The 26,751-nt window shown below is 39.5% G+C and overlaps 1 protein-coding gene across 5 annotated transcripts in view; it reads right to left on the bottom strand.

Annotated features, from left to right (window-relative positions):
• The window catches only part of GRIN2B (glutamate receptor, ionotropic, N-methyl D-aspartate 2B), a 441,978-nt gene that overhangs the window by 316,227 nt on the left and 99,000 nt on the right, over positions 1 to 26,751 (bottom strand). For 4 of the 5 annotated variants that reach the window (XM_014540193.1, XM_014540192.1, XM_014540194.1 and 1 more), the window contains one exon: positions 3,206 to 3,634. In XM_014540193.1, coding sequence (XP_014395679.1) covers positions 3,206 to 3,616 — 411 coding nt within the window. In that variant the 5' untranslated portion in view covers positions 3,617 to 3,634. Of the gene's footprint in view, positions 1 to 3,205; positions 3,635 to 10,296; positions 10,302 to 26,751 lie in introns of those variants that run through there. The other variant, XM_014540195.1, reaches the window with a different exon arrangement.

Below are 26,751 nucleotides of genomic sequence, written 5' to 3'. Positions count from 1 at the left end.
GGTTCATTTTTGAAACTTGACCCAAAACCTTATTTCTCTGAAATCTGGGAGGTTCTTTTTATTACCTTCATGCAAATCGCTTGAGCATGCGAACATTCCTCAGCACAGCTCCCTGGAATCGTGGCCCCGCTGCCTTCTCGGGCCGGGGGTTCCTGCTGCGCCCTTCTCTGCAGCCACCCCATCAGGCATGTGACCCCTTGTGACTGAGCCTTCAGCTCTCTGGCTTCCATGCTATCGGGACATTCTCCCTTCTTCCTTTTCCTCTTCCTACCTATTTTTCAGAAACTCTTCTTTTTAGGTCAAAAATCAGACATTATTTAGGCTCTTTTAGGAAACTGCCTAAAAATCATTGCCTATCTCCCTTTTATGATGGAGAAAAAAGATAAGGCGGGCTATTATTTGGGTTGGTTGCAATGGTGGGAGGGCTCAGGGGGAAGAGATCAAAGGGGGTTCTCACTACAGTGACCTGAAAGAATCCACATCTGGATCTGCCTCACTCCTCCCTTCCCCCCTAGAAGGAGTAACCACTGGGCCCTCAATGGAAGTGTGCTACCCCTAAGTGCTAGTCACATTCTCACTCATTCTCTCCTCTAGTCAGATTCCACTATTGCCACATGAATCAAGGGGTGAATTGCATGTAGGCAGATAACATCCGCCACAGAGGAGAAAGTAAAGAGTAGGACGTTATGTGAGATGCTAACCAGCCTCTCCATTTTCTTGAGAGGAGATGGAGCACATGGAGCCAGCAACCGATTTACAGTCTTGGCTGCCAGTTACTAGCTATGTCATTTTGGATATGTTAGGTAACCTCTCTGAGCCTGTTTTCCCACGTGTCAAATGGAGATAAATAATACCATTTAGCTTACTGGGTTATAAGAATATTAAATAAAATAATGCATGCAAAGCACTATGTGCCCAGCATATGGTAGATATTCTAAAGCACCTAGAATACATCAGTGGACAAAAGAGCCCAGTCTGTCCCCATGATCTGCATCTTAGTTCATATTATCATGTTATTATTAAGCATTTGTAAGAGACACAACAGAGAAGCAACCAATCGATTTAACCAATAACCACTTTTGCTAGGGCTGGGGGTGAGGTGAGGTGGACCTAAAATAACATAGGTTGCACAATAGCCCATGTAAGAAAAAAAATCATTTTTACCTTCTTGCTCTCAAAATAAATGAGCACTTATTTATGTTTCAAAATTTGGCTCATTCACCTTGGCATTATTCAGTGCCATATTGTGCCCTCAAAATGCTACTGCTAATAATATATTACATATGTAATACTTTCAACAATAAAAATTTAATTTCAAAAAAATAAGATGAAATACTGCTGCAAAAATATAACTTGTACTTTCAACAATAAAAATTTAATTTCAAAAAAATAAGAAGATGAAATACTGCTGCAAAAATATAACTTGCTGAGGAAAATGTTAACAAAACACTCTATCTGAAGCAAAAACTCAGTAGGTTTTGCCATAGTCAGTCTATATTTTCCATTCTGCTTAAGTTTATCTCCATTCTTTTACCAAGGGCATCTCTTGCCAGCACTTGATTCTAACATCTTTCCCTTTCAATATCTTTCTCAGATACTACCGAAGTTCCTCCACTTAGTGCTTTCCACTTGACCTTTCCTGGATTGAATAAAGGAAGCTCCAAACAGATGCTCATCATCTATGCCTGCTGCCAACAGATGGCAATAGTGATCATGCAAGGTTATTTTACTCTGGTAAGCCCTGCACTGTAATGGGTCTCAACTGGCCAAGGAGCACACTTGTGCTAGGTGTCTGTGCTAGGTTTTGAGGTGTTTGCAAATATCATTAACTCTACAGCATGTCTTTTAAGTAAAAAACTAATGGCGGTTTTGAAAGTGATTTTAAAAAGTATAAATGACAACAAAAAGGTAGAAACAATTTTAAAAACCCAAAGTGATAAAAAAATATATATTGTACTTGTGAAATGAATCCACCTGAGGTAGAAATAACTGTGAAGGACAATATATAGCGAGAAGTGCTGTACCTCAGCAATAAGCAATCAAGGAAGGAAAAAATAACTGAGTAAGTTTAAAATTTGAAAACAAAACATAACCACAACAAAACTTGTGGTTAGAGAATAAGCGTCAATATCAGAGAACAATATCATATGACAATCCAATATTAATGTAGGAGCAACTAGATATATTTGAGGCCTAAAAGCAGTGGTCCTCAGCCTTAATCAACAGGGGTGCTTTTAAAAATCCTAAACCTCAGGCAGTACCCGAGGCCAATAATCAGAATTTGGTGGAACCAGGCATTGGTGGTGTTTAAGGCTGTTTAGGTGATTCCAATGTGCAAGCAAGGTTACAGACCTATTGCCTTCAAATGTAAGCATGAGGAAATGAAGCTGCTACTGGTTCTATGGGTTAAAATCCACTCAAATACATAGACTGATGTGTGATGAGCATGGACACCTTAGCAACAAGTACTTCTCTGCGATATTTGTATCCTCAAGGAGAAAAATTACCCATTTCAAAGGAGTTTCTGTTTCATATTCTTGTAACTGATATGGGTATACAATATGTATTATGAAGGAAGAATGGAGCACACCTTATTTTAAAATTTTGAAGGAGCACCCTAGCCAGTTTGGCTCAGTAGCTAGAGTGTTGGCCTGCAGACCCAAGGGTCCTGGGTTCAATTCCGGTCAAGGGCACGTACCTCGGTTGCAGGCTCCTCCCCGGCCCAAGCCCTGGGAGGGGCGCATGCAGGAGGCAACCAATTGATGCATTTCTCTCACATTGATATTTCCCTCTGTCTTTCCCTCTCTCTTCTATTTTCTCTAAAAATCAATGGAAAAAATATCTTCAGGTGAAGATTTAAAAAAATAAATTAAAAAAATAAAATTTTGAAGGAGCTATTCATATACGTATTTGAAGAAAATGGATCACAGAGCTACAAGTTTCTCTATCTCTTAGTCATTTCAGGGAATTTGTTTACAAAGAAATGGACACACAAAGCTGTGCAAAACTCTATGCATAACTAGATGACATCATCTTTCCCTCCCTTTCATCTCCAAGCAATTAGACTAATCCCTGGTCTATCCACTCTGTGCATTCTGGTTAACAACCTTCCATCTTTCATAATTCAGTTTTGCATCAAAACAAATGGATCATTTAGTTCTTCATTCAAACCAACCAGACTCTTCTCACTGCAGCCCGCTTTTACCTTGTCTGCCATGATCATAGAGGATCCCCCGTGGATGCCCAGGATGGGGGTGAGAGTCTGGGCTGAAATGAAGTCAAGGATCTGGGCGATGGCTTCCTGGTCAGTGTCGTCAGCAAACACCACCCCCTGGATCTTTCGGTCCGACATGAGGTCACAGATACGGGTGATGATGCTCTTTGGATCGGTCTCATTCATGGCTACTAGCTCCACACGGGGCACCACAGAGAGATGATGGAAGTCATCTTTCTCGTGGGCATCCTTGATGGCCACCTCGTCTGAAGTGCCCACGAGGATGACAGCGATGCCAATGCTGGGGGGGCTCTTCTGAGAACGAGCTCTGCTGCCTGACACGGCCAGGACAGCCAACACCAACCAAAACTTGGGTGAACAGCACTCTGCTCTGGGCTTCATCTTCAACTCGTTGACTCCCTGAAAATGCAAAGACAGCGTGGTTAAATCACAACCCACACCACAGGACCTGTCTTTGAAGAGACTGGATACTGCAAGTCGAGGGCCTTTGCTGGTCATCAAACCCTACTTCTGTCTTTTAGCCTAGTCTCTTAAAGTCTCATGTTTTCTCAGCAGTGTGAGAGAAAAAAGCTTTCAGAAGCATCTGACATCCTTGAGCAAGAAAATAAAAGATGCTATTGCTAGAGCCATTAGCAGCAAACAGACAGAGACAAATGAGGCAACGAGGATGCAAGTGGTCCAGGCAGTAATGCCAAGTGCACAAACGCAGGAGTCTCCAAGAGGGGGGTCTTGCTGTTGCGGCATGATCCTTGGCACTCCTATCACAATTCACCCTTGAACTGCTCTTGGGCTGAGGGGATGGTGTAGGCCAGGCAAAGGGAGCAGTAAAATGGGCTTAGCAGAGGCTAGCAGCAAAACATGGTCTGGATAAGCTAGATATAGAGAGCTGCACATACATAAACCCCATATTCTTGCTGCCTTTACTTCATGTTCACCTCAAAGAGGACAAGAGCCTGAATTCTTCAGCAACACTTTTAGTATCTGGCTCTTAATACTAAATCAAAAAAAAACAGCCAATATGTAGGCAGTACGTTAAAAAAATCTCAGTTGATCCTTACAATAAACCAGTGGGAGGAAAATAATAAAGGTGCTGTTATCCCCATTTTATAGATGCTGAAGCTAAGGCTCAAAAAAGCTCAGAAATCCAAAACCATGAACCACTTCTGTGAAACAAATATGAATCCAGATCTTCTGATTTTTAGGCCAATTTATATTCCATTGTATTACATCACACTCCTTCTCAAATCACCCATTACCACAAGGAGTCATTTTATTTTGATTTGTTCATGCATCAAAGTACGATGATTTCAACAAATACTACTGATAACTGCTATAGTGTTAGAGCCACTATTTTTTTTCTTCACCCAAGGTATTTTTTAGAGAGAGAGGAAGGGGGGGGGGGGAGAGAGAGAGAGAGAGAGAGAGAGAGAGAGAGAAATAATGATCAGTTGCCTCCCATACACATCACATTGAACCCATAACCTAAGTATGTGCCCTGACCAGAAATTGAACACCCAACCTTTTGGTGTATGGGACAATACTCCAACCAACTGAAGTACCAGGCCCAGGGCATGTTAGAGGCACTTTTGAAAATTTTTTCATGCCGTCCTATAGTAGTGACTTCCCTGAAATGACTTCTCATGTCTCCATACAATTCACCACCTTTTACCTACAACAAACTCCTACTTTTTACTTCCCCATTTGCCCCTAAATCTTACACTGTGCACAAGACTGAGGACACAGTTCTATATACAGCTTTGCGATTTCTCTTTATATTTCTCACTGTTTTCCAACAGCTCCTTTTATTTCAGTAGAACTGGTCCTGCTTCAGTTGTTTTGCTTTGTTTTAAATAATAATTTATTGTACCTCTATTATGTGCTGTGTACTGTGTTAGGCATTTCCTCATATGGAGTCTCTTTGGTCCTCACTGAAACCCTATAAACTAGTCATTTTATCCCCATTTATCAAATGAAGAAACTGAAGCTTAAAACAGTTATGTAATGTTCCCAAGGTCAATAAATGCCAGCATGCCAATACATAAACTTAGCATTTTTATACACCAAGGAAATATTCTACAAACTGCACCCAAAACCAGAATCAGCAATTCTCATTCTTCTCCAAAGAGAGAGAGGGAGTGTAATCAAGGATAAAAATGCCACCTAATATCTCCTACTTGTTTGGGGAAAAAAAACACATTAATATATTAGGGATCTATAAACTTTGAGAGTTTAGCTAGCAAAAGAAAACAATAATGATGGTGCTGAGTAAAGAGAGATAAGGATGTTCAGGCTGAGCAGACTGACTGCAAAGGGCATTAATGATTTGGGAGTAAGATGCTGGGGACATTTTGTGGCTGAAGAAGCACAAAATCCAATCCAGTTCTTGGCAGAAAGCACCTTAGAACTCTTGTCGTTGTAGGCATCCTTCCACACTGCCAAGACGGAGACCTGTATCGATCGCCTTGTCTATCTCTTGCAAATAAGATGAGTAGCTCAATGGTTCACACCTGAGCAAAGTTGACTCCTGACAGTTTTCTGGTTTATGTGTCTCTATGGAAACAGGGAATGACCACAGGAGCCCTGGAAGCCTATGCTGATTAACTGGTCCCAATCAAGCATTAGAACCAGGGCCTGAATTCCTCCTCCTCAACTCTATATAGCAGAGCAGTGCTATACAGTGTTGAGCAGCACTGAATATTCAAAGTAAGACCAATGGGTTTAGCATCTCAAAGAGCTATTGACAAAATAATAATAATAATAATAATCTGTTCAATTTCAAGGACTGGTTCTCAAGGAGCACTAAAAGATTTAGAATTTGGCAAGACTAGCAGCTAACTTCATTCCAATGGATTCTAATCATTTAGATACCAGTGGCTAAATCAGCTTCCTTCACATTGAAAAGTGGTCCACTCTGCCATGACAGTTCATTAACTTCAATGCACTCTACACACTCCCGTTTTGATGTTTTACTTTATTCTCTTTAAAACATCTCTTGTGTTCCTCTATTTCTTCTCACATAATGTATTGCACTTTGTTATGCAATGGCTAGTTGTGACACTCAGAGAATAGAATCAGGTTTTCCTGAGCATCTCTTTTATACTCAGAATAGAGCAAAGCACTTTACAAAGCAATACATTATGGGAGATACCAGTAAGAGAGGGACTGTGAGACAAACAAAGAAGCTTCTTTGAATACAAACTCAATTGCACACGTTAGAAGGGGCTTCTTTGAGAGAAAGTATGTAGTTCAAGATAAGCAAATTGGTTTTGCTTCTTTCCACAGACAGACCACGGTTAATCACGGCACCTGCTCTATGATGCTTTGCCCCCTCTTCTCCACTGTGCTTCACACTCCCCCAGTAGAATTGAGCATTGTTTCATTTTCACTATCACCACAGCCTGTATGTGTCTATCTAAATACCTGTAAAAGTTTACTATAATTATATGACTATGTAATTAACTAGTTGGTAATCTCCTGGTAGGCAGGGAACTTTTCACTTCAGAAAGCATTTATTGAGCACCCACTACCTAGTAGACATTGTTGTTAGTGTTGGGATTGCTTCTAACACAGGTTCTACCCTCCACAACCACAGTCTAGTACAGTGATGGCAAACCTATGACACGCGTGTCAGAGGTGACACACGAACTCATTTTTTGGTTGATTTTTCTTTGTTAGATGGCATTTAAATATATAAAATAAATATCAAAAATATAAGTCTTTGTTTTACTATGGTTGCAAATATCAAAAAATTTCTATATGTGTCATGGCACCAGAGATAAGTTAGGGTTTTTCAAAATGCTGACATGCCGAGCTCAAAAGGTTCGCCATCACTGGTCTAGTAGAAGATACAGAAACACAAAGACCTTGTCTCATTTCTATTTGCATTTTGGGGGTATAGCTGGGCCTCATATACAAAAGGGAAGGACTCAATAAATGGTAGCCACTGAGTTTCTACCATTATAAAATTGTCAATATTTGACCATTTTTAAACTATAATGACCTATTTTACATATTATATACTTACAGTAACATTTTACCTATAGCCTACCATATGCCAGATGCTATGATTGCTAGGTAATTTTCATGCCGTGCTAAATCACATATAAACATTATAAGTCATAATTTTTCCTTATATTACAAAGAAGAAAACAACTTCTGAGAGGGTAAGTATATGACCAAGGTCACCCAGCTAATAAGAGATGTCATCAAGTTTCAAACCAAAGTTTGTCTGTCTCCAAAACCCTTGATCTTTCCATTTTGCTGCCTCTCACTATGAGTATATAAATGAATGAACAAAAAAATTAAGAAAAGAATGAATGAAATCACCAACAAAAACAAACTGTGTTCTAATACCAGTTCCACATTAACTAAGTGCCTGAGGATGGGAAAATCACTTAATCACTGTCTCTATCTCTTCAATGGTGAAATCAGGATAATGTACTAACCTACATACCTGAAAGACTTTTTGTGAGGATCAAATAATAATATGGAAGTGCTTTGAAGAAAAGGATGTTACCTTTAAGCTTTTATAGAAGTTGTTCAAGGATGCTAGATATTTATGAAAGCACAAAGTCAGCATGTGGGAGGTGGGGGTGATGGAATGGTAGACAGAGGCTAGGAGAAATGTAAAGAGGAGCCTCACAGGAGGCAAGAGGTATCAGTTCCCTGATGTTATAACGCCCTGGAGAATATGTCATATAACGGCCTCAGAGTAGCAGCAAACTCTACTGACAGTTTTCCAGTTGTGTAGCAGAATTGAATAGTCATTCAGGCCAGGGTTGATAATGGGAATCAGTGAAGCTCAAGACCCCCAAACCAGGCCTTGAATTCAGGCATTAGGGTGTACAAACAGAGCCAAGAACAAAGCAGCCGGATCAGAGAGTCAGATGTTCACCTCCCGGCCCTCTGCCTCCTTGAGGCTTGAGCTGAGTGGTCCCCAGATCTACAGCAAGCAAAAGACCACAGTAGCCTACATTCATGCCTATAGTTGGTGCATGGTAACTATAGCAGGAACCAGTCTACACTTTGCTGTCCACAGTAGATTCCAAAGGAAGACATATCTGATTGAGAATCTGAACCAACCCTGTCCTCAAGAAAAAAAAAACAACAGCAAACACAAAACACTGAGCCCTGGGGCAACTCCAACAGAAAGAATAAAATGTGATTTAAATGGATGATTAAGTGAAATTTTCCAAGTACTACCTTTTAATGCAGTCAGGACACCATTTGGAGTAACACAATTAAGGAGATTGTGGTTAAGATATGATAGGCAGTGAGTAAAATGAAGATTAAAAGTGCCAGAACTATGCATCAGATCCAGTTCCCCAAGCTACCAATAAAGACAGAAAGCTACGATGCATAGGCCTAAAATTTATCACTTCAGAAAATATGGGAAAACAAGGAGTCTCATATAGTATATGTCAAGTGAAGTAGAAAGAGCATAACCTTTTTGGAGGGCAATGTAGGAATATCTATCAAATTTTTAATATTAAGACAATATGAATTCAAAGGTAAAAACATCAAAAGTGACAATGAGCCCTAACCTGTTTGGCTCAGTGGATAGAGCATCAGTCTGCAGACTGAAGGGTCCCAGGTTCGATTCCGGTCAAGGGCATGTACCTTGGTTGCGGGCATATCCCCAATGGGGGGTGTGCAGGAGGCAGCTGATTGATGTTTCTCTCTCATGGATGTTTCTAACTCTCTATCCCTCTCCCTTTCTCTCTGTAAAAAAATCAATAAAATATATATATTTTTAAAAAGTGACAATGAGAGATGTCAAATTTAGTACCAAGAAGACACAAAAATCATACTAATAATAGCGTAGGTGGTCGTCACGCCCTCATGCATCACGCCCTAATGTCATCACAAGATGGCCGTCACAAAATGGCCATCACAAGATGAAGGCAGGGCCCAGTGGAGGAGGCAGGTCACGGCAGGGGAGGGCAGTTGCAGGCCATCAGGCTGGCAGGAGAGGGCAGTTGCAGGCCATCAGGCCAGCAGGGGAGGGCAGTTGGGGGTGATCAGGCCAGCAGGGAAGGACAGTTGCGGGCGATCAGACCGGCAGGGGAGCAGTTAGGCATCAATCAGGCTGGCAGGGGAGCGGTTAGGAGGTGATCAGGCTGGCAGGCCGAGGTGGTCAGGGGCAATCAGGCAGGCAAGCAGGCAAATGGTTAGGAGCCAGAGGTCCTGAATTGTGAGATCAGGCCTAAACCGGCAGTTGGACATCCCCCGAGGGGTCCCAGATTGTAGAGGTTGCAGGATGGGCTGAGGGACACCCCCGCCTCCGTGCATGAATTTCATGCACCAGGCCTCTAGTATGAATATAAAAATATAGGCTTACTGTGTGTAAAGCAATACTTAAAATTACCATGGGAAGTAACAAATAAATCCAATAGACAAAATATAAACAAAGGCATAAATATTTTTTTAAAAACACAGCATGAGTAATAAGTTTGAACTAGTTCTGATATCCAGAAATTCACATACAATACAGACTACATATTCTTTTAAATATGTAAAAAAATATTGTATCTACAAAAATGCCTCAGTAAATTCCAAAGAATCAATATAAAACAATTGTCATTTTTCTATAATGTAATTAAATCACAAATAAATTTTTTAAAGTAGCTAAAAAATCACATATCCAAAACTTTTTTAAAAACTTTCTATTAAACAACCAAGGTTAAGAAGGGAATCAAAAGAGAAACTAAAATATCCTTTGAAAGAAAGACAATAAAAATATTAAATATGGAAATGTCTAGTGTACAACTAAAACAGTTTAAAGAGAAATCTATGCCTTTAAATTCACTTATAAGAAAAATTTTAAATACAAAATAATTAATTGTAACTAAATTTTCACTTATTGAACAATCAACAGAGTCAACCCTAATAAGGAATTAAATAATGAAGTACAGAAATTAATGAAACAGAAGGCAAAGAAAGGAAGAAAAAAGGTGATTCTTTGAAAGACTACAATAGCCCTAACCCATTTGGCTCAGTAGATAGAGTGTCAGCCTGCGGACTGAAGGGTCCCAAATTCTATTCCAGTCAAGGGCATGTACCTTGGTTGTAGGCACATCCCCAATAGGGATGTGCAGGAGGCAGCTGATTGATGTTTCTCTCTCATCGATGTTTCTAACTCTCTGTCCCTCTCCCTTCCTCTCTGTAAAAAAATCAATAAAATATATTTTTTTAAAAAAGACTACAATAAAGTTCTGACAAGATCACTCAAGGTAAAACAGAAAAAATGCAAATGAAATTCATAATAAAAATGGAAAAACAGCATCATGTACAATAAGATTTTTAAAATAAAATAATATTATGAAAAATGATTACTTTTTAAAGTGATGTATAAATATACAATAAAAATAGCAAAAAGGGGTTCAAAAGAAAATTTGAATATAACATTAACCATTAAAGAAAATAAAATGGTTATTCAAGGCCCCCAATCCTAATCCACCAATAACCACCTCCCATCTCTACTCCCCATTCAACCAACCCACCTCTGTCAAAATAAAAGGAAGTAAAACAAGTGCACATGGTTTTATAAAGGAAATCCAAACTTTTAAGAGAAGAAATAAGCCTTGCTCATACAAGTTGAATAAAATAGAAAAAGAAGGAAATCCAGATAACTGTAGTACAAGAAAAGATTATCAGAGTTCCCCTTCACTTATGAACATAAAGGGGGCGGGTGACCTTAAAAAATATATTGGCTAGCCAAAATAGCATCTTTTAAAAATAACATGATCAAATATGACATACCAGGAATGCAAGGATGGCTGAATTGTAGACTATACATCAAAATAAATCACCACATTAATGAGCTAAAGGAGATATTTACACAGATATCTCAAAAACATGACAGAAACACATTTAATTAAGGGGGGAAATATCTATTCATGATGTAAATGTTTTTTAAAAAAATGCAATAACAGGAAATGAAGGAGATCATCAGTCTTTACCTGGTTAAGAGTATACACCAAAAACTCTTGATCACTTTCTTTTTGACATTGAGAAAAAGGCAAGATTTGTGCTGTCACTGCTATTGGAGGCTATGGTAAATAAAATAAGTCAAGAAAATAAAAGTTTTAAGAATGGGAAGAAAAAAGAAAACAACTAGCATTATCTGAAGATAATATGGTTATCTACATAGAAAATCCAATAGAATTTAAAAACAATTAGTATTCTCTTTTTTAATACTTTTTACTGATAATAAATAAGGAATTAAATAATAAGGAATTAAATAATGAAGTGCAGAAATTAATGAAATAGAAGGCAAAGAAAGGAAGAAAAAAGCTGATCCTTTAAAAGAATCATAGAGGAAGGGAGAGGAAGAGACAGATAGAAACATCAATGATGAGAGAGAATCATTGATCGGCTGCCTCCTGAATGCCCCCTACTGGGGATCAAGCCTCAACAGGGCATGTGCCCTTGACCAGAATCGAACCTGGGACCCTTCAGTCCCCAAGCCAACACTTAGTATTAATATGAGTGGAGCAAGGTTGCTAGATAAATGATACTCTTAGAAAACATTAATAGCTCTCTTTTAACCAACTAAAAAATATAAACTCATAATAGCACAAGCAACTAAAGAATGCATAAGACATCTAACAGAGCAAATGTAAAACTCCATTAAAGGCTATGAAAAAAGACCTGAACAATGTAATCATATACCACATTCACAGGTATGATAACATAGTATCTTAGAGTTCTATTTTCCTCTGAATTCATCTATAACTTCAAGGCAATTGCTGTCATTAATAATAGCTGGATTTTTTAAAGAATTTTATTAAGTTATTCTAAAATGCATACAGAAGAATAAAGATACACAAAGAACTAAATCAATAAACAAGATGTCCTTATGTGAACCAATAATGAAAATGTGCCATGAACTAAGAAGTATGATGAACTCAACTCTGCATAACAGATCCAAAGTACATCTTTTAATTAACATTTTTTTAAATTTTAAGTTCCATGTCAATTTTGGGTTTTAAGTTATACTTTCTAAATTAAAATTTATAGGCACAGAGCAAATGTTGAACCAAAGAAGTGCTTTTAAGTCATAATGCTTAGCTTAGGCAATGCAGGTATTCAACAACCACTTGAAGCAGGAGGGTATTACAGATGTCAAACATCTACTATTTAATGTCATTTTGATGCATAAGATCAATATCTATTTCTAACAAATGAAATACATCTATACATGCAGGATTTTTGGAAACCCAATTTCACTCCTCCAAATGCACTGAGGATATGCTAAACATCATCTCAATATTATCTAAATCTGTAAAAATAACATATAAAAGGTACCAACCTTTCATTTCAGTTGACTTAGAACCTAAAACTTCTCTCTGTACTGTCATTCTCCTCCTTCTTATAATATTACCATCATCCATTACTCTTTTAGAGCTCTGAGCTCCCTTGCCCCTGCTCTTTCTTCAGAAAGGAACAAAGAAATCCTGGGAGTGTGGGGAGTGGAGGCAGATGCTGAGACTGTGTACCTATAAAACCAGTAAAGAAAGAAAAGTCCACCTGGACATCTTACAAACATGCTAACTCCATTTTTAATGTAGTGATTGACATGGCAATAAACGGTGCTCCTTGGTCCTGCTGGGGCTTTTACTTATCTAAATGCACTCCTGTGCAGGGCCAGCCACAAATGCATTTCAACATACCACAGCCACAACAAATAATGTCAAGACAAGGTCAAAGAAAACAGAGCCTTAGTTAAGGCACTTATGGCAAAGTATCTGATCAGAGAAGAATAGGAGAGATGGGAGAGAGGGAAAAGATACAGGTAAAAATGATCCAAATCCTTGACCATCAAGTCCTCCTATGTGGTGTAGGTAGAGATGCCCTTCCAATGACCATAGTCCTTTAGACGCCTAGAAGAAGCTGCAAAGGTCAATGGGGCATTTAATTTCTTGACTTAGAACCTAAAACTTATTTCAGCAGATAAATTATTGTGCTGAAATAAGAGCCTTCTGTTTATACTTGGTCCATGCAGACTTGAATTCCTTCCTTGTTCTCCAACACTTCCAGTGATAAAAGCAGGCTGGTCCCTCTGACTTGTTCTTTTCTGCCGTCTGTGCAAAGCAGAAGTATCACTTCTACAGTCACCCAAGTTCCTGATACAAGAGCTGTACAGATAACTAGTAAAGGATTATGAATCACTTCATATGTGTACACTTTAATAGAAGTTTGCAATACAAACATCAATGATTATCTGTATTCTCACCAGCAACAGCCACTCACGTTTTCCTTAATATCTGCAAGAGCAGACACCAAAATTGTTCAAAGTTTCTCTCCTAACATCTGCACACGGTTCTTAATTATAATTAATCTATATGCCTCAAAGGACAGTGTGGGCAGCCCTGCTGAAATCCAAACCTTTTGAAACCAGATTCTGATTATTGCCATTTGGCAGCAGATTAGGGCAATTTATTGGTTTAACAGCAAAATAACATTTTCAAGTGTTAACAAAAATTATTGGCTTGACGCTGATTATTAAGGGAGGCGGGGGGTGAGTAGTGAAAATGGGTGGTGGGTCAGAAAAAGAGAAGCACAGGCACACAGCAGCAGGAAAATCTCACCTGGGGAAAAGGCACAAGGAAGATATTGGGAGGGCAACAGTAAGCCAAGGATGGGACAGGGACCACCAGAGCTACCCAGAAAACACTGGTGTTCTGAGTAAAAGGCCACATCCAAGTCCCCCCAAGTAATCAGCTCTACTGCTTAAGTATACTCCAAGCCACTGCAACCCTCCACGAAACTTCTGCAGACCCAGCAATGATAATCGTGCTGTGTTTGGTGGAGAGAGCAAAGCTTTGGAGTTGAAAACACGGGCTTTATACTTACTCTTAATTTGCTGTGTGATCTTAGATTAGTTTCTTTACTTCTCTGACCCTCAGGCCCCTCTTCTGTAAAACAGGAGATAATAACTGCTTTCACAGGATTGCTGTGAAGATTGACTCACTTGATAAATGTTTATTGACTGTTTTCCATGTGCCAGGGAATGTGATAGGAGGTGGGATCCAACACTGAACTGGATCCAATCTACAAGCAGCCTTTAACCTAGTGGCCAAGGCAGACAAACAGGAAATTACAGTAGGATGTGATGCATTATAATAGAGCATGCCCAGTGCTCCATAGGAGGCCCCCTAATCCTGTCTGGGAGAGAAGGAGAGTAACAAGTAAGTGCTAATAGATGAGCAGGAAATGTAATGAAAACGATAGACTGAAATTGTCACAATGATAAAATATTAATTACAGTAAAGGAGGCAAGGACCTAGAAGTCAAAAGACCTAGGATTGAAACTTGACTTTAACACTTACTTCCATTAAGGAGAAGGGAGCCAGTAACTTAAATTATCTGGACCTCATTTTCTTCATTATAAAATACGGATTATTATCCTCACCTCACAGAATTAAACAATTTATTTGAAAGCATCTAGCAAATAGCAGGCACCTGATATTTTTTCATTGAATGTGAATAGACTTTGTCCAAAGGCAGATAAGGAGCTTCTCTTGCCTCAAATTACTTAGAAGAGTCAGACTCCTTCCCTCTCACCTCCATCTCTAACTTTAGTACCATTCTACTGACCTTAGAAATTAGTTGTTTTAAAAAGTTAGTCTATAAGTAACAACCTGATATTCAATATAAACAATTATTAAAATAGATTTTAAATCCTAAAGCCAGCCAGCACCTACTCCCCCTCCCTCCCCTTCCCCACCAGCCACCAAATTTGCCCTGGCCAGTGTGCTCAATTGTTAGTGTCTGGAAGGGTCCCAGGTACAATTCCCAGTCAAGGGCACATATCTGGGCTGCAGATTTGATCCCTGGCCCAGTTGGGGTGCGAGCAGAAGGCAACCAATTGATGTGTCTCTCTCACATCAATGTTTCTCTCTCTTCTCTCTTCTTTCTTCTCTTCTATCTTCTCTCTCTCTCTTCCCTCTCTTTCTCTCTCTCTCCCTCTGCTTCCCCCCCTCCCTTCCACTCTCTCTAAAAATAAAAATCAATGGAAAAAATATCATCGGGGAGGATTAACAAACAACAACAAAATAGTAGGTGCTGGCTGGCTTTAGGATTTAAAATCTATTTTAATAATTTTGTGCAAAGTAATATGACAACTTCAATTACATCAAAATAGTCATTTATTATCTTTGAAATCCATATCTTCACTCACCAATTGTGATTCTCCCTGCATGGAATATAAGAAAGGAGAACCCACCCTCACTATGTTGGCTAGTAAGATAGCTTTTCTTGGAAACTCTGATGAAGGGCAAGGATTACATCTGTTTTCTTTATCTCCAGTACTTAGCAGAGTGTCTGGCATATGGTAGGTGCTCAGTGAACATTTGTTGGTGACATTAGTGAATGAACCAATGATTAAGTACCTCAAAAGACCAATAATGAGCTACCTCTCTCCATCTCCGTTGACACATAAATGAAGGTATTGTTTTAGGTCCTTCACTCCCAAGGGTTATAACATAAAGGGAAATACCATAAACAGCAAAGCCATTTCCAATTTCTTGATATTATGTAGGGATCATTCCTAGGTCAATGTTAGCTGATAATTGCCTGTATATCTGAGTATTTATTTGCACCTGTACATATGTGTGTAAATCAATGCCTATACAAGTGACATATGTTAATGTGTACAAATTAGCCCTCTTTCCCTTGGTCACTGAGTTCTAAGGAGGTTCTGATGATGAAGCATAAACATGATTCAGCCTTCAACTCAGAGCCTAGATCTAAAACAAGATTCTGAGGCCATAAGATACCTCACAGAGAGCATGGTAGCAAGGCCAGAATCAATAGGGAACAAAAGCCACACCATTTGAGCTGCCTGGTTAGCAGGCCAAGTCTAGATGCAGTCATGCATTCCTTGCTATAAAATGCCATCTTTATTATTGCCATCAATATGCATATCTGTTCATCACACAACCAATCCTACCTGAATTCTGAACTCACTTAAACCCTGCTAATAACACATGTGAAATTGAGCACCTACTCAGAGAATTAATCACAAGTTGAAACATAACCTCTTTAATTTCCTTGCCCTTTTTCCTCTCTCCCCCCTTCTCTCAAATTACTATATAAGAAGACAAGGGACAGAACTGAGGGCCAGGAAACCTCCGGCCCTATTACATCCCGACACTGACAAGCCACAGGACTCAGAATTACTCAACCTCTCCGTGGCTGTGAAATAAGAGAAATGAACTGGTTGTTCTCAAAGTCTCTTCCAACTTTAAAATTCTGTGAATCTTTCTGTCTTCCGTTCCCCACTCCAGATCACCTCTCTCCTCTACTCTGAATGCCAGGAGGCAGGCCTGTTTGGAGCACATCAATGGACTTCCTAGTCCTTTGGCCTCCAGGTGGATTTGACTAATAAAGAGCATAAGAAGGAGCTCAGAGGGAACAAGAAGGCTGAGACTGGGGTATCTACTCTCCGCGCTTCCTCCCTGTGGGTCCACTATGGGTTGGATGTATCGCTTGACTAAAGATCATAGCTTCCATGAAACATCCCTCTCCTTGCTCTCTCCACAGAGCTCCGCCTACAGATTCCAAAAATTGCTCCCACTTTCCTCCTCTGTTACTACAGGTGGTGGTGACTCCACCAAGTTGCTTCTAGCTCCAGGACACCTCTACTTGTGGTTTCCGTGCATTGTCCACAACCTGGTAATCTTTTTTCTAAACTTTCTTTAAGTTAAACAAATTGAGGGTGCCATCTGTTTCCTGCTCTGACCATAAATGATACATACAGATTCCTCCTGCATTCCACAATAATGCCTAGGAGCTTCTCGGGTTCCCAATGGCAAAAGCAGGACCTGAATTCTACCACCACTCGCCACTGAATAAGGTATGGCCCCTCCTGACAATGCTCCCTGCTTGTCCTCAGATCCTGGTGAGCAGCATTATAAGGAGTGATGCTCTCCAGGTGCCTGGCCCTCTGCAAAGAAGGAACGAACATCGGTAGCATACTCCAAGAGAAAAGCCTTGGGAAGCCAGCATTTTGAGAGTGAGGAATGTAGAAGAATTGGGGATCAGAAAAATACACCAAGCAATTATCAGAATGACTACAAAGCACAATCCAGAGAAAGGCAGAGCATTTCATGAAGGAAATGTATTCATTAAATAGGACTTTAGATGGCCAAAGAAACAAACTGGCAACAAAGCCCTTATTTCCTTTCTCTTTTCTCTTTGATATGGGCAGAACCCGCTTCAGGAAAAAATAAAGTTTTAGAATCAACTTTCACTGTCAAATTATAAGCCAAAGTATAAATGAAGAAATACAGCAGCACAAGAAAGCATAAAAGTTACATTTCTAGGAAATAATATGACAATTAACTTTGTTTTGTTTTTTAATATGTGGAAAAAATTATGCCCTGGCTGGTGTTCTCGGTGGTTAGAGCACCAACCCTTGTACTAAGGGGTCTCAGGTTTGATTCCCGGTCAAGGGCACATATCTGGGTTGCGGGTTCCATCCCCAGCTCTGGGCCTCTGGTCGGGGCACATGCGGGAGGCAACCAATCAATGTGTCTCTCTCTCATTGATGTTTCTCCCTTTCATTCTCTCTCTAAAAAGCAATAAAAAAATATCCTCAGGTGAGGATTAACAACAACAAAAAAGTAGTGAAAAAGGATGAGAAAAATATTTGTGAACCCTTGCTGTAGTGATAATAATATAGTTACAGTTTGGCCATCCTTTACATTTTATATTGTTTTTAAAAAGCAAGTAGCTGCTCTCTGAACCCAGCATGCTTACACTGTTAGAAGAGAATGTACATCAGGCCTAAATTGCCATGTTCATATCACCAAAGAAATGGCAGGGCAGGGGGCAGCCGGCACAGCCTGCAACTCCTTCCCATGCCCGACGGGGGGCCGGGGGGAGGAGGGGTAGGTGAAGCTCCTCCCCAACTCAGTTCAGCCCCAGGCCAGGCCAGCACGCAGGGCAGGGATCTGCACTTCCAGCTGCAGAAAGTACACTCAAGGGCTCGGCAACTTTCCTACTTTAAGTTAGAGTTTGATATTTGAAATGATGGACGTTAACTTATGTGGTAATCATTTTGCAATACAAGTGAAGTCATTATGCTATACATCTTAAATGTATACAGGGCTGTATGTCAATTACATCTCAGTAAACTTGGAAAAAAATTACATTTTGAAAGCAAAAAACCCAAGCTACAACCTCACACCAGCTCCTATCCCTTTCCTCTCGAAGTCCAAATCCTTATTGAGGTCCCATCATGCAAATCACAGCCAAGTGTTCCAGGGAGAGAAGGTCAGGCATCTGTCCACAGGACTGTCCACTCAGCATGGAGAGAGGGCATCCGCTCCCAACGCTGGACTTTCAGATGGCATGAAGGTGCTCAAGGGCATGTGGACACTCAGAGAGAAACTGCTCTGAGCTTGAAAGTGAGGACAACTTTATCTGGGCTAAAGGCTCCGAGGGGCATCTAAGGTGAAGGCGCTGGTTTGAGCAGAGGCTCAGAAGTGACAGCACTAAGGTGAAAAAGCAGTGAGGCACAACGCTGATAAAAAAAAAAATGGTACACAGCGCGGCCCGCCCAAAGTAAGAGTTCATGGAAAGGGTAGCTGTGGGATAAAGCTGAAAAGATACGCAGAGGAATCTGGGTGCTTAGCTAAGGCACTTGTGAGTGGTGACAAGAAATGATGGAAGGACGGGAGGAGAAGGAACAGATCTCTGACCACTAAATTCCATTATTTTCAACTTCCAAGGTGAATGAGACGGCAGCTGCCTTCAAAAGCTGTTTGGGAAATCAACAAGGCTAGCTGATTACAGCAGGGAAATTCCTTGTCTACCTCCTGATAACAGCTGCCACTGTTGGGAAGTTAAGACCCCAGTTTTATAATGATAAAGAAACAGAAATGCTTATGAAACACCATTCTCGGAAGTGTTTTTGATTGAAATAGTATTCATGAAGACCATGCTCTTCGCAATGTGAACATTTCCCAGTGGTTATGAACCTAAATACAATGACCCTGGACTCCTGCCTGTCTCCTCTCGGCTCTATCTTAAGTCTGCTCCCGCGCTCTTCCTGTTTATTACTTTCACTTGCTCATTCAAAGGGTGTCCCTTCTGACAGCGGTCAGTCTGTTCTCTGTATCAGAGACTAGACTTTGGGTCTTAGCACACAATAAAATATACAGATGATGCATTATAGCATTATACACTTGAATCCTATATCATTTTATTAACCAATGCAACCCCAATAAATTCTATAAAAATATATTTTTTTAAGAAAACAAAGGTTATACCAAAGCCTCATTGAAAACCTTCATCCTTAGGTAGCCTTTTTCCAATTTTCAAATTCTTCCTTGCCTCACTTTGCCTAATGAATAAGTATAAGGTTTTGTGTGAGTATGGATGGGTACACACGTGCATGTGCATGTGTGCGTGTGTGTGTGTGTATTAAAGACAGAGAGAACATATCTCATTTTCATTCATTTTGCCTCTTGTACTCTATCCTCTTCATTCCATTCCTCACCTTGCTTCTTAAACCTATATTCTCCTTTCCTGAAAATTTCCTCTTCTAGAATTCCCTTTGAGTGACTTCACACTTTCATCCATGCCATCTTACTCAAACTACCTTGACACAAGTCACTAACAATATGTTCATGAACAGCTCCAGTTGCCTCCCTTTTTCTGCTGCTCTAATCTTTCCTGGCTGTGCTTGACAAGATTTATCACCTATTTCTTTCCCATTTTACCATCTCTCTCAACGCTTATCCTCTCTGCATTTCCTTGGTCTTGGGGCCTCTTCATCTATTCTCTCACTTTCTCTGGACCATTCTTTTTCTTTCCTCATCTTATCTCTTCAGAGGGTTTCATTTCTGCCCAGAATTTAACCACAACCCCTACACTTTCCTGTCCCCCAACTGAGCCAGTGATTCAAATCTTATTCATCCCTAACCTTTAAAGAAAGGCCTAGTTTTACACTTTTATGCATCTGTTTAGTTGTCTAGTGTCACTTCAAGGTTAACATGTCTGAACATTTTCACAGCTCTTCATGTGCCCTTGTCATTTTCCTTTGTCCAATTTATATTCAGGTCTAAGTCAAACCCACAACTCCCTCTATTTTAGCACCAAATTCTTTCTGTATCAACTGATGCAAAGTCCTAATGTTTTTATACAACCATCTTCCCTCTGGCTTTTTCTCTGATTCCCACATTAAAATATTCCCCATCAGAAATTTCTTCTGCACCAAACTACATTTTTCTTTCTTTAAAACCTGACGTATTCATTCCTAGTCTCCTCTTCCCTTAAGGATATTGCACCAAACTACATTTTTCTTTCTTTAAAACCTGACATATTCATTCCTAGTCTCCTCTTCCCTTAAGGATCTACATAGAGCCCTAGCCAGTTTGGCTCAGTGGATAGAGCGTTGGCCTGCGGACTGAAGGGGCTGAGGTTCAGTTCTGGTCAAGGGCATGTACCTGGGTTGCGGGCACATCTCCAGTAGAGGGTGTGTAGGAGGCAGCTGATCAATGTTTCTCTCTCATCGATGTTTCTAACTCTCTATTCCTCTCCCTTCCTTGATGTAAAAAAATTAATAAAACATATATTTTTTAAATAAGAATCTACGAGCCCAGCAGGAATGGCTCATTTGGTTGAGTGTCGACCTATGCACCAAAGGGTTGCTTGTTCAGTTCCCGGTCAGGGCACATACCTGGGTTGTGGGTTTGATCCCTGGTTGGGGTGCAGATAGAAGGCAACCGATCCATGTTTCTCTCTCTCACATTAGTGATGTAATTTGACAGAAACATAACTGATCTACTTTGAGCTACACAGAGATTAATGAAAGGAGATGCTAAACCTTTACCCCTGCACCTAATTAATCATTCACACCTTGAAATTCACTCATTCTTCTACCAGCCACACTCTCCTTGATTTCCACACCAATTCCACAAATTTCCATTTGTCTCCTCATCCAAAGTCAATGCTTTCTTACGCAAATCTCTCCTACAGTTTGATGAAAAAAAAATGTAGAGATCAACTAGTTACATACAACACAAACTATAGGATGTATAACATTTGCCAGGAGGAAGGAGACATAATGAGTAGCCTAGGTGATTCTGGGCTTGTCAAGAGCATTTTCCCAGGAGAGCTATACTTTGGAGAAAAATGGAACAGCTCTGGCAGAGGGTGTGTAAGAGGGCAGGGGCTGCGTGAAGCACCAGGAAGCTCCCAGGAATTGTTCTGGACCAAAGCAGGAATTCCCTGCGAATCAAGGGGAAGAAAGAGCACCCAAGTCAGCCATAAGCAAAATCAACAACTTTTTTTTCAAAATTGGCAAATGTAATCTATTTTTTAAAGGTGTTAACAGTGGAAAAAGCCCTGGATTTCTAATAAGATTTCTTATGAGACCTCCAGAACATCACTTACTTAGCCTCTCTGAACCTCAGAGAAGTAGCTCATCTCTAAAATGTGAACAAGAACGCCTATTTCACAGGGTTATGAGACCACTGTGAGAAAAAAGATGTGAACGTAGCTTATAAATTGAAAGGTACTATGCAAATGTAGATGTTTGTTATTACTAAGCGAAACTAGCAAATTATGCATGCATGCATAAATCAGTATGTAAACTTTAATAACAAAATTATTTTTTGTCTAGTTTACTAAGGTATCATTTACATACATTAAAATAAAAATTCACCCCTTTTAACTACACAGTTCTATAAGTTTTTACAGGATGTTTCCATCACCCTAAAAGTTGCCTGTATTCCTTTGTAGTCAATTTCCTTCCCCATAGAAATAGAACAGTCAGGGCCAAAAAAATTGATTTAAGTGTCAACTAAATGAGGATGAAATCTCTCTCTAAACTGAAAGCACAAATATGCATACCTAAGATCTCTCTCTCTACTTGGGTGTGGTTAGAAATTCCCCAAACTGACTTTTTCTTCCCATAAATGTGAGAAATTTCACTCCTTTTATTGCATGTCCACTTCATTCTCCACATAAATTCTCTTTTACTATGGTGGGGACCTCCAACACTGCCCCTTGCCTATGATCCACCTGCTGAGTCCAACCTCAATCACCAGGGCTGCCAGCTATAGGGTCTGAGAAGTGCTGATAATAAAATCTAGTTTAAATAGGCTTTGATATATGTTGGCTTAGAAATCTACCAACCTTCCTAAAAGAGTTGATATCTTAAGTTTTAAACAAGAGTCTCAGAAACTGACTTTTGGAATAGAATTTGTTCATAAGATCAAGTATTCATGCATGGGGGGGAGAAGGGGAAGGGAAAGGTATACTGTTTATTAGGGAACTCATACCTACTGAAGTGTTTCTCCAAGTATGATCTAAAAGCAACTTGTCTGAGAAACACCTGTAGATGCCCAGGCCTGACCCCAGGTCAGGTGATGCAGTCTCTGGAGATAAAATCTGGGAATCTGCATTTTTCACAAATGCCTAGGTAACACTGCTGTGCACTAAAGATGGAGAAGCCTGGATTGGAAGAGTGCAGAAAAGCCGACTGCTCCCCAGTCCAATCCCCAGTACACACATATCTCAGAGCAGTGTTTTTCAAACCACGGTCACAACTAACATATTTTAAGGGAATAAAACAGAATAGATCAGTTCATCTCATGCACAACTCTTCTTTTTACACATGTTCAATTTTATTAGATTTTAAATCTAACTTTTTACTTTCACATGAATAACAAAATCAGGTTAGTTTATATATTCTGCCCTAAGAGCTAAAAGACTTCTACTTTAACAAAGCCTAATGAACTGTACATTCGTATCAAAACAAGGATAGGTTGTAACTTAAAGCACTAAATTTTTATGTTTTACAGATCTCTGCTTCCCACAAATAGAAGTTTAGAGTGTTGTTGTTGTTGTTTTTCATGCAGAACTCTTCAAAATCAGTTCATCTCATGGCTTTGAAAAGCCACAGAGAAATTCGTATTGACGCTGCCTCGGAAGAAACACACAATATATCACCTCTCCCCACAGCACCATGCTTACTCTGCTCACTGGACCAGGGCTGGATCCCTGACCAATTATGAAACTTGCCTTAAGGCAAAAGACAAAGGGAGAATCTTAAAAGCAGTAAGAGAAAAGCAGTTAGTTACCTACAAGGGAGAGCCCATACAACTGTCTGCTGATTTCTCAACAGAAACTATGCAGGCCAAAAGGGAGTGGCAAGAAATATTCAAAGTGATGAATAGCAAGAACCTACAACCAAGCTTACTTTACCCAGCATAGCTATCATTTAGAATTGAAGGTCAGGTAAAGGGCTTCACAAACAAGAAAAAGCTAAAGGAGTTCATCACCACCAAACCAGTATTATATGAAATGCTGAAGGGTATTCTTTAAGAAGAGGAAGAAAATGAAAAATGTAAAGATAAAAAATATGAACAACAAAGTGGCAACAAATACAAATCTATCAACAATTGTATCTAAAACTCAGACGAATAAAAAATCTGATGAACAAAAAAAATATTCAAATTGGAAAATTATTACCAAAAAAGTTGAAATGCTTTTGAAAAATCTTTCAGGGCTACAGAAGAAACAAAAAAATGAATAGATAAGAAAACATTAAAGAATTTGAATAAGTCACTTTTAAAAAACTATTTTAAAAAACAGGTAACATTTACACAGACACATACATACATTATAAGTGTATATGCAGCTCAATGAACTTTGATAAAATAAATTACTAATGTTTTAAATGCCTTCATAATTAAGTACAGAGAAATCTTCATGAAAATAAAAAGAATGCTTACTCTCTCTAAAACTAAATTTTTAAATAAACTAACATATAAGGGCACAAGGCACAGAATTTAAAAGAACTCTTAAAAAATATCAGCAAAAGATAGCATGAATGGAAGCAGAAAAAATAATTAAATAAAAAGAGTAATTCAATTCTTAGTCAATGTGACCTGTTTTAAGAACACTTTGGGGATTTATTTCAGTATTACTTACACTTACCCACTCATCTAGGACAAGTAATAATTATGCAAAGTGAGTAATGATTATCAAAGTGAGTAATGAAGACTGGGGGTTTGTAGAACTCATGTATTTTATATCTTTGGAGCAATCTTGAAAAGGAGAGAGGGCCAATAAATGCTTCCCTGGACCAATAGCTCTTAGGCATTTACTTCTGAAGCCTGCTTTGTGGCTCAGTATCATATTTATATAGCACCTTCTCTCTGAAATGTGAAGGAAATCATGTCATGTCCTCAAATGCCTGGTGTCTTTGGCCCTCTGAGTGACTGTGGACTTAGCCTCTGACTGATGAAGTTCACAGTCCATCTTCATTCACTTTTACAAGCCTGTTAACTCCATTGTCCCAATTCCAAGTCAGTTGAGCAAATAATAAAACAGCTGAATTGGCATTGGAAAGAGAAGGCAGACAAAAGAGAGAGGAAGAGGAAATAAGTAAAATGAGTATAAAAGGAGATCCAAAATGAATCTATATAACATCTCTAGCAAAGAAAAGGGTATGAAAACCCTTTGGTATTTGAGTCTGCTGAGGAAATTTTAGGTAAGCACAGTGTAATTACCCAACTTAACATTTCATGTATCTTCCAACTACTTTATAACCTTTACCTAATTAATTTTCACAAAACCATGTAAAAAATATATATATATTAAACACCCATTTTATAAATGGACAAACCAAGAGAAGAGGGTAAGTGACTTAGCTAAAAATGAAGAGAGAGGCTGGAATGTGAAATTGGAATGTGAATAGCAATGAAGTATTTCTGTTCCCCAAGACCATGCCAATCCCATATTTTCCAAATTGCTTATGTTATCAACCTCCTGGAGCTTATGGAATAGCACCAAGGATGGATTTGGACACTGGCAAAATGGGAATACACCTAGCTTTCATTCACAGGACAAAAAAGAAGTGCATTTCTCACAATATGAGCCTGGGAAGCTAAAACACTCAGCAGTAACAGGCACAAAGATGTACAATCGGGAGAACAAAGCTCACCATCACTCACTGTCATTCTTCAGCCTTGTTGGTCAGCAGACTTCATCCTTTCCAAGCTTCTAAGTAAAGCCTGATTAAGGCAATAGTCTGGGACTCTCCATTTAGCACTGAAATGGTCTTCCTACCCTAACTCTGTACTCGCTGCCTGACAGGAACTGAGACCCTGCAGCCCACCAGCAGCCCCTGCTGGGCTGATCCTGACCATATGGCTGGCCTACCTTGCCTCTCTGATCTATATTCTCCTACTACAACTGGAAGCTTGCCTTAAACCCCAGCCCACCAACTAGATCCCTGATGTGCAGTCACCTGTAGCTGATTGACATATTTTATCTTCTGAAATGTGATTTTAAACATGTTATGTATTTCACTTGTGCAATGCCCTGGAGACTGGATTGGAACCACACAATTGCAGCAGATTACACTATTTATTTTACATACTTGAAGACAGAGCCTCTTGAACTCAATATGCAAATGCATGTGAATAATATGCAAATCAGTGTTTTCTGCCAAGACTCTGGCATTTTTCTTTTTTTAAACATATTTTTTTATTGATTACAGAGAGGAAAGGAGAGGCAGAGAGAGATAGAAACATCAATGATGAGAGAGAATCATTGATCAGCTGTCTCTTGCATGCCCCCCTCCACTGGGGATCAGGCCCGCAACCTAGGCATGTGCCCTTGACCAAAATCGAACCCAGGACCCTTCAGTCGACAGGCTGATACTCCATCCACTGAGCCAAACTGGCTAGGGCTGGTGTTTTTCTTTTAATGGGACTGTGATTCCTATTCAAGAAGGAAGAATAGGAATCACAGTCCTTGCATCCCCTGCATCCATGCTCTCCACTTCCTCCATTCAAGGTCCTGACCAGCTTGTAACATCACTAAGCTTCAAAGCCCTGAGAAAATTACTGGCTCCACTGAATTACATTTAAACTTATAATGGACATTCCAAAACATTATGTAGTGCCTTTCAACAGGTGTGCTACAAATGCAATGAGGGTCGCACTACTTCACTGTCATGGAATCCGACAGTCTCTTTAGTAATTCAAATTTAAATGTTATCATGTACTGTGCAGATAGATGTAGCCACACAACCTTTCTAAAGAAAAAAAAATGCAGTTTACGAAGCTTTGTAAAGTAAAAGGTATAAGACTGGCTCCTGAAAAATAGGATCCTCTATTTAGCCTCAGAATAGTAAATTACATGTAGCTTACACATGTGGCCAGAGCCAACACCATCATCACCATAATCATCAGTTACAAGGAAAGACATACTTGGACCCAAGACAACCTACTTAAGAAACTAAATCAAACCCAATTATTGGCCTACCATGTACAAGGCACTCTTTTAATTTATCAAAAATATAAAGGTAATATAAGCCTTGTCCTTTAGAAATGTACAATCTAATAAAAATAATGATAATAATCTTATCTAATAAAAGAGAAACATGAAAATTTGCCGTACCTCCGCTACACTCACAAGCCATGCCCACAAGCTACACCCACCAGCCAATCATAGCGACTATATGCAAATTAACCCAACCAAGATGG

The sequence above is a fragment of the Myotis brandtii genome, unplaced genomic scaffold (assembly GCF_000412655.1).
Source record: "Myotis brandtii unplaced genomic scaffold, ASM41265v1 scaffold237, whole genome shotgun sequence".
Taxonomy (NCBI): domain Eukaryota; kingdom Metazoa; phylum Chordata; class Mammalia; order Chiroptera; family Vespertilionidae; genus Myotis; species Myotis brandtii.
This window is presented reverse-complemented; position numbering and strand designations above follow the sequence as displayed.